Source organism: Chionomys nivalis, chromosome 9, assembly GCF_950005125.1.
Source record: "Chionomys nivalis chromosome 9, mChiNiv1.1, whole genome shotgun sequence".
Classification (NCBI taxonomy): Eukaryota; Metazoa; Chordata; class Mammalia; order Rodentia; family Cricetidae; genus Chionomys; species Chionomys nivalis.
This window is the reverse complement of record NC_080094.1, coordinates 19,388,502-19,397,621: the sequence shown is the minus strand read 5'-3', so window position 1 is coordinate 19,397,621 and position 9,120 is coordinate 19,388,502. Positions and strand designations below refer to the sequence as shown.

The following is a 9,120-nucleotide window of genomic DNA, read 5'->3' as shown; positions in this document are numbered from 1 at the left end:
GACGCAGCTGCGACAGCGTGTAAATATGAGCATCTCTCCGTTCACCAGGGAAGCACTGCCTCCGTGCACACTAGGCTACGCGAGCTCCCAGAAGTTAGTGTGAGCCCAGAGCGCCTAAGCAGAGTGGGATAGCCAACCTCCCCGCCAACATGGCCGAGCGGCGTCACGTGGGCCAAGGGAAGTCGCTGAAAGGACCATCCTAAAGAAGCTGCGATCACGTGGTCCACAGTGGGCGGTGCCACTAGGGGCGTGGCTTCACCTTCCCTGGGACCCAGGCTGAGTCCGCTCTCGGGCCACGCCCCTCGAGTCCCGAGGGACTCGCACGCGTTTAGCGGGGCGGAGTCTTCTTCGTGACCTTTCACCCCAGCATGGCTGCGCCCTTGGGACCTGTGAAGTTCTGGAAACCCGGTAAGGCACGGCAGGAAACCTGGGTAGATTCGGCGACTTGACTTTGGTCCTGGGGAGCGGCCGTGGGCCTGACCGGGGAGGGCTAGGTAGCATCCCCTTCGCGCGCGTGGATGCTGCAGCCCACAGTGGTCCCGAGTAATTCAAGGCCTCCCCAACCCGGGCGGGAACTGCGGGTGACCTTGTTTGAGTGATGCGGAATCGCGAAGCGCCCACGCGTGTCTTGCTGCTGCCCTAGGGCTGCATTGGGACTCGGTAGGCGGTGCCGCTCACGGCCTTGGAAGCTCAGGTTGTGAAGTCAGAGTGCCGAGGTTCAAGTGTGCCTCTCTGCCTTGCAGCAGTAGCTGGAGGACCTTGAGCGACGCTTTCAGTCCCTCTGAGCTTTGGTCCCTTCAGCTGTGAAGTGGGCGGGTACGAACACCTGTCCTGTGGGCGTGGAGTCAGGAGTACCGACCGGACTTATTGGCTCATAAAAGGGAAAAAAATGTGTTCCAGTGTTATAGCCAAGGTCCTGAATGTTTACAACAAAGTGAACGCCCTCTTTCCTAGTGCCTGTCACCTCTTTTTGTCTTGCAGGCTAATAATTACTGTCACAGCATCCTTTGATTTTGCATTTTTTTCATGGCCAGGTTTTTATTAAGTCATACATACATACCAGATCATGCTCATATAGGATACTTCATTTTGTCCACGTCTCTTATATAAAAACAACAAACAAACAAACAGCTTCTTAACCGGTGTCAGCCCCCACCCTTACTTTTTCTTGTATATATTTCTTTTTCTCCTCTACCTGCACCACAGATGGTCTGGATGTATACACTATATTGTGGTGAAAATGATATGAGACAGAAAAGGTAATAGGGAACAGCTTTTAAAGGGTGTCTTAGGTGGTCCCCAAAATTCTGACCATGTGCCTAAGTGTTAGAGAAATAAACCCTAGCAAGTGACACAGTTAATTCTTTTTTTAATTAATATCTTTTTTTAAAAAAAAATCTTTTCTATTTTACATGCCAATCCCAGTTCCCACTCCCTTCCTCCTTCTCCCTCCACTCCCCTCCCCCACACCCTCCATCCACTCCTCAGAAAGGGTAAGGTTTCCCATGGGAAGTCAACAAAGCCTAGCACATTGCTTTGAGGCAGGACTAAGGCCCTCACTGCTATATCTAGGCTGAGCAAGGTGTCCCTCCAAAGAGAATGGGTTCCAGAAAGCCAGTCCAAGCAGTAGGGATAAATCCTGGTCTCACTGCCAGTGGCCCCACAGTCTGCTCCAGCCATATAACTGTCACCCACATTCAGAGGGCCTAGTTTGGTCCTATGCTGGTTCCCCCACTGTCAGGCTGGAGTTGGTGAGCTCCCATTAGCTCAGGTAAGCTGTTTCAGTGGAGATTCCCATCACAGTCTTGACTCCATTGCTCATATTATCACTTCTCTCTCTCTTTAACTGGACTTTGGGAGCTCATCCCAAAGATCCGCTATGGATCTCTGCATCTGCTTCCATCAGTTGCTGGATGACATTTAAGATAATCATCAATCTAACTACAGGGCAAGGCCAGTTCAGGCACCCTCTCCACTATTGCTTAGGGTCTTAGCTGGGGTCATTCTTGTGGATTCCTGGGAATTTCTCTAGTGCCAGGTTTCTTGCTAGCCCAATAATGGCTTCCTCAATCAAGATATCTCTTTCCTTGCTCTCGTCTCTGTCTTTTCCCCCCTCAATTATCCCCTTTACATATACCCTTCCCCCTCCCCTTGGTGACACTTTCATGATTCAGCATTTCCAGGCCTCAGCTGATTGTCTAATAAGTAAAATACCATTTACTTATTAAAGTTTATCATGTGGTACCAGGGTACTGTTTTGGTTAAAAAACTGGAATTACTCTTAGAGTCTGTCTCATTGTTTAGTTCATCAAGGTTGAGCGCACATGCCCGAGGCCCCGCTCCCGAGGCCCCACTCTCAAGAGGTACTCTCACAACTGATTCTGAAGTTGTGTGCCATTTGGAAGAGACTCTAAGCAAGGCAGATGAGGTGGTGATAAACAAGATGGGCTCAAGTGCTGGGTTGTAGCGCCTTCTCTGCCTACCACTTACCTGGTGACCTGCAGAGCCACGTGAGTGCTCCATCTCTGTTACCTTATGGGTAATTTGACATAAGAGGATTGCTGTGAGGATTAAATGATTAAATGAGGGCAATGCATAGAAAGCCTCTTGGCGCTAGGCACACAGCCATTGTAATTGTATAGAAGGAGAGGGAGGAAGGCTGAGGGCGGGGCCTTGACTGTGGCATGGAGACAGTCATGTTTTTGGAGTGGACTCTGAAGGGTGAAGAAAGCTTGCTATGGTTTGTGTATGGTGAGGTAGGGAATGGCTCTCCAGGCCATTGAAAGTAGGATTTGTGTCTTAAGGCTGTCCCCAAGCCCCCAATCATGGAATACCGTGATGGTGTTAATTGTGGCTATATTTTGGGGAATGGCGGGGGATGATGCTGGAAAGGTAGGAGGGTACCTCATCTTGAATTGTCTTTGGTAAGTTAAAGGATATGGGTTTCTGAGCCAGTGAGGCAGCGGTGCTTGCTGTGAGAACCTGATGACTCCAGCTTGATCCCCATAGCTCATGCAAGGGTGGATGGAGAAAACTGACTCTACACAGTTGTCCTTCGGCTTCCATGAACATACCTTGACGTGCATGTCCATATGTGTATGTGGACGCACGTACATGCACTAAGCATCTAAGCAGGGAATTTCCCAGGTTTCCTTTGGAAAGTTGACTCTGGCAGTGATACAGTGAAGAAGACCTCTCTTTAGAGTGCTTGCTACTGAAGTCTGGGAGGAATATCAAACCTCAGTTCTAGCCTGGGAGCTGACAGAAAGGGGCCATTAGACACTAGAGGTAAGGAGAAGGTGAAGACAGTAATAACTTCTTTGCGCTGTGGATGGAGTAACGGCCTAGGGTAAGTGGGTCTGGGTGAGGTGACTACCTAGGTAAGCGGGTCCCAAATTTTGCTGTATAGTTGAATTATTTGGAGAACTAAAAAACCAAAACAAACAGAAACAAAACCCTCAAGTGTCCTTTCACTGTTGTCAAGAAATCAGGAACCGGGCAGCAGCATGTCTTAAATATTTTGGGGAGCTTCTAGCATGCATCAAAGTTGGGGACCCACTGGCCCAGGTATACTATTTTGATTTAGTGAGATTTGAGTAGCCTGGTAGGTTCTGAGCTCTGGGCCAGCCACTTTGACTTACAGCATCTTATCAACTAGTAACAACATCTCTCTGATGAACTGATATTCTCACAGCTGAGCAAACTCAAGCTCAAGATACAAAATGGATTGTGGGAAAGGCAGGTCAGGGAGGTGGTTGGAGCTGAGTGTAAGGCTAGATCATGGAATCATGAGCGTGTCCTGTAGGCTCAAAGTACAGGTTCAGATAGCTACAGGAGCTTTTTAGACAAACTACATAAGGGAAGAGTGTAATGGAATACTATGTGATGGGATTGGAGGGTTTCTCATGTGCAGTGGAGATGTGTGCAGTAGAGATGTGTGCACTGCAATCTGCATATGTGGTACCACACTCCTCCTGATTGTTATATGGACTCAGAGTTGTCAGATTTTCTTTCTTCTTTCTTTCTTTCTTTCTTTCTTTCTTTCTTTCTTTCTTTCTTTCTTTCCTTCCTTCCTTCCTTCCTTCCTTCCTTCCTTCCTTCCTTCCTTCCTTCCTTCCTTCCTTCCTTCCTTCCTTCCTTCCTTCCTTTTTTAAAGACAGGGTCTTCCCCAGTTGCCTAGCTAGTGTTGAATTCTCTCCTAGCCTAGACAGGCCTTAACTGTGATCCTCCTGCTACAGCCTTCTGAGTAGCTGGGATTATAGATCCATGCCTAAGCTTGGCTCCCAAATGGGAAAATAATGGTTGATGTTTTAAATGAAAATTTTTTTCTGCATGTTTTAATACATGCCTGTAATTCCAGCACTTGAAGCTGAGGCAGGAGGATTGAGTGCTCAAGGCTAGCTTAGGCTACAGAGTGAGTTTCAGGCTATCCTGAGCTACAGCTCAAGACTCCTATTTAATAAGACTAAACTGACAAGAAAGATCTTCTCCAGATCAGCAGCAACAACAATCATCTGAAACATTTCAGTGGCGGTGCGAGTGGAGCCCTTAAATACTGTTTCTTTTCTCTAACTTAGGGGAGTGCTATACTAGCCTTGTGCGACCTGCCTGAGGTTTCCAGGAGAAAATGCTCACCTCATCTGCTGGCTCACATGCATGGGTCAGAAGGGCCTGTCCATCTTCATTTACTCCCTCAACAAGTACTTCATGATGACTAGCCTTGTGCCTTGCAGAAGCTTTATTGAGCTGCTTTGAGGATTTTTTTTTTCTTTTACTTGATTCATGGTAAGAATTGTGTTGAAGGGCAGGAGAGATGGCTCAGTGGTTCAGAGATCATTCGCTGTTCTTGTGGAGTACCCAAGTTGCGTGGCTCATAACCACTTATGACTTTAGCTCCGACACCCTCTTCTGGCTTCCTAGGGTGAAGGGATTCTGAACTGGGTGCTGTTGTCAGCCTTGCTTTACTGATGGGGAAATGAAAGCATTAATGGCTTGTGAAAATTGCAAAAATGCCACTCCCTGCAGCATGGCACACACTCCCGATTTAAAAACAGTCATAAACAGAGTGGGCTGCGGGGCATGTATGGACGGAGAACAGCCTTGGGCTTCTTTGGCTGAATGAAGCCTTTTGTAAGGAGAAGAAAAGGCAATGCGGATGACAGCAGCTGTTCTTGTAAAAGTTCCTGCCAGCTGTAAAGTTAGAGACAGAGGGACCAAGCCCCGGGGAGCTGTGAGCCAGCTGTGGTACAGTGAACATTGTTCAGATACTGCAGGCATATTGGCATGGTTTAGATGTTTTGGGAAGAGGGGTGTTCTGAACAAAAACAGCAGAAGAGGACACAGTTCTCTCTGCCATAGTTTTCTTGTCCAAGAATTCAGAAGTCAGGGCATAGCAGTAGTAAGTGGAGGACCGGAAACCTGCTTCTCCAACCCAGGCTTTGGTCCAGGCCCTGCTCTGTCTTTTTTTCTCATCGAAAGAAAAGTTAGCTGTTTGGCAGAAGGTTAGCAGGCAGCTGTGCCCCACTTACCTGCTGTTTGGCAGCTGAGTTCCTGGAAGAACCTGGAACAGGGCTGGAGATGAAGCTGCTGGAGCCCTGAGGTTGGTTCCAGGAATCTGCAGCCCTGGAGCTCCTGTCAGATACATTGTGTTCTCTCAGGTTTCCTGCAGGAGGGGAGTTCATGGCCTTCATCCCATCTGGAGCCCTTCAGAAATGGAGAATGCTGGGTGTGTTAGCACATGCCTGTTATTCCCAAAACTTGGTGCTGATGCAGGATTGGGAGGTCAAGGCCAGCCTGGGATATGTTAGGAGACCCTGTCTCCAAAAACCAAAGTGTCAGCATAAATAAAATGGAGTCGCTACTTTAACCTTACCACAAAGCTCCCATCTTTCAGTGGCTTTGCAGGTTCTGAGATCAGAAGACTCGGAAGTCACTGTTTCGGGTGATTATCTTTGAGATGCCCCCAGTAGGGGCTGTGCAACCTTCTGAACTTAGGAAGCTTTTCCTGATTCACGAGACAGCATACTCTGTTTGGACAGCTCTGACATTTAGATATGTCTTCCTTATGTTGAGCTGAATTTTGTCATTTAATTCATATCTTGTTTACTTTAAAAAGATTTATTTTTATTTTTGATGTTTGAGTGTGTGCCTACGTGTATTTTGTGCACTGTTCATGTTCTAGTTCTCATGGAGCCGGAAGAGACCGTTAGAGCTCTAGAACCAGACGGTTGATTGTGAGTCACCAGGTCCCCTGCAAGAGGAGTAACTGCTTTTAACCAGCGAGCCATCTCTCCAGCCCCTTCCTGTTGTTTTATTTAGCTAGTTTTATTTTTATGTGTGTGAGTTTTGACTGTATGTGTATCTGTGCACCTTGTGCATGCCTGGCGTCAGATCCTGTGGAACTGGACTTATGGATGGTTGTGAGCCACTGTGTGTGTGCTGGGAATTGAACCCGGGTCTTCTACAAGAGCAGCAAGTGCTCTTAACCGCTGAGCCGTCTCTCCAACCTCACTTGTATCTTAACCTACTTCTGCCCTTGGCTCACACAGACAAGTTGGCAATGAAAGCAACAGAAACTGATCATATGGAGCCCATACTTCTCGGTGGGGTCTGCCTTCTCCATTTGTCATGCTTTGAGCTAGATGCTGTGGCTGCCTGCGGTGTTTCTGGGGCGGTCATTTCCGTGTAACTACCCTAGGTCACGTGCAGCTGCTCTCACTGTGGTAGGTGGATCGTGTTAGGCCTTCTACCTAAGGGGGAAGCTAGTCCTGCATGGTGCAGTATAAAGAACCCCCCTCACTGCCCTATGCATCGTACACTTGGCACTGGAAGTCCCTTTCCTTTCACTATGTGGCACGTCCCTGTCATTCTTGTACCAAGGTCCATTCTCCTGGGAGGCAGCATGTGAGAGGCAGTGAGTCCGTGAGGGTCAGCCTGCACCTGTGCTGCCCAGGGCTGGGTTCAAGTGCTTAGAGCAGTGCCCACCCTGAAGCATTCACACAGGCTGTCTTGTTCCTGGGTGCCTGGGTAACTGGCGGTCTGCTGTGCGTGGAGCTCTGGGCCATCAGCAGCCTGTGGAGAAACCACCCCCAGCTGGAAGGTTGTCAAGAGGTGCAGAGGTGAGGGAGGGGGGAAGCCATGGCAGCCTGAGCCCCTGGTTCCTATTGTCTCTGAGTCTTGCTGTCTGTCAGGACCAGGCTTTGGCCTTGGCCTTGGCAGATTCCTACTGGGTTCCCTTCTCTTCTGTTCAGAATTTGGTAGGACTGCCATATTTCTTGTCCTAGACTCTGCACTGAAACTTTCAGGGACTTTTTTAGTGTTCTGACAGGCACCTCCCTAGCTGCTGCTGCTGTTGCTGCCTCCTCCTCCTGTTCTTCCTCTTTAACTTTTTGAAACCACAAAGTTTAATACTTTTTAGTAGTTTGAAATCAAAAACATTGTTTCTTTTGTATATCTGTCTTTTACACACCCATTTTTGTTTACTACATCAGAATCTGAAAAAAACCATTTCTGCTGCAGGTACAGAGGGGCCAGGTGTCAGCATCTCTGAAGAGAGACAAAGTGTTGCTGAGAACTCTGGGACGACCATCATTTACAATCCCTATGCTGCCCTCTCCATAGAGCAGCAACGGCAGAAACTGCCTGTGTTCAAGGTACGGTATGTCTGTGGCCCATATTGTGAGCTTTGCACTGGAGGAACTGGACTGTCACCGAATGGGTCTATAAGTCATAGTGAGCCAGAGGAACCCCCACCCCATTCCAGTGTGTGTGTGTGTTTGTGTATGTGTGTGTGTACATGTACGTGTGTGCATGTGCATACATGTGTGCAAGCATGGGAATGTGTGTGTGTGTTTGCATTTTGGGAGGCACAGGGGGAGAGAACACACACCCTTTAAGACTGGGAAGTCCTTAAGATTTTTCTTTTAGATCTTACATATTAGGAAATAGGAAATTGCTTTCAATTATGAACGACTTTAGATACAGAAAATGACACAGTAACACAGTGAACTTCTGTGAATTCATAGTCAACCTGTTATTAACATATGGCCAATTTTTGCTTTCTTTTAAAAGACATATTTAACACAGTTAATTGATAATTTGGAAGAGATCAGTTAGTGCTGGCAGTCCTTAATGAGACGGTGCTGGGATTTTGGTGAGGCTATCAGACACTCAGCTTTACGAGTGCACATGCCATGGCGGGTACTCAGCTTGCAAGAGACCAAAGTGTAAACTTGAGTACATTCAAACCTCCTTGTCTATGGTGACCGAAGTTCTTTAGTACCGTAGACACTGTTGATGGGTCTGTTGACAGCTCCACGTGGGAGATCCCTTGCAGTCAGAAAGTAGGCTCAGAGGTGAGCTGAGTGTTGTTGGTGAATACTGGTCTCAGCCTCTGTTGAGGATGCTGAGTTTTGGTTTTTGCCTGCTTCGTGTGGTGTCTCTGGAATGGCTTGGGTAGGCATGATCAGCAACGTGCATGCCTGTCTCTCTGCTGGGCAGAGCTGGGTGGAAGATGACATGGCTTCTTTGTTTTTTGTTTGCTTTGTTTTTTTCTTTTTTGTGCCGAGTATTTAATCCAAGATGTGCCAGGCAGGTGTTCAACCCCTGAACTGTGTCATATTCCCAACCCTTTTAGTTTCTGTTTTGAGACAGGGTCCTGCTAAATAGCCTAGCCTGGTCTTGGACTCACTCTGTAATCCAGGCTGGCTTTGAACTTGGGTTTCTCTTGCCTCAGGCTCCTGAGTTGCTGGGATGACAGGTGTGTGCCACCAGCCCTACTAAGACAGTGAGTTCTTAGACTTGGGGCTTCTTTTTACTTAGACACTGCTGGTAATTCCCTTCCATGATGTGTTCTTTCTCCACATGTGGAACAGCAGCCTTTGTAATCTAGCTAAGTTGCTTTGCTTGGTGTTTTAGGTGACCTTAAACATTTTAGTCTCTCTGATAGAGTCTGAGCTTTTTCCTCAATTGGCATTATCCATTGTATATGTGATTGGGATATGTGGGTGGGACCCTCAGGATATGAGCTAAGCTTACCATTGCTTTCTCACCACTGAAGGGCACCATTTTTATTTATTTATTTATTTATTTTGTTTTTGTTTTTCAAGACAAGGTTTCTCC

At 47.5% G+C, this 9,120-nt stretch overlaps 1 protein-coding gene across 1 annotated transcript in view; it reads left to right on the top strand.

Annotated features, from left to right (window-relative positions):
* The first annotated feature begins 273 nt into the window (after window positions 1–273).
* Window positions 274–9,120, top strand: part of Dhx35 (DEAH-box helicase 35) — a 60,021-nt gene continuing 51,174 nt past the window's right edge. Inside the window, exons 1-2 of the mRNA XM_057781655.1 lie at window positions 274–408; window positions 7,519–7,652. Of these exons, the coding sequence (XP_057637638.1) occupies window positions 369–408; window positions 7,519–7,652 (174 nt within the window). The 5' untranslated portion in view covers window positions 274–368. The remainder of the gene's footprint in view (window positions 409–7,518; window positions 7,653–9,120) is intronic.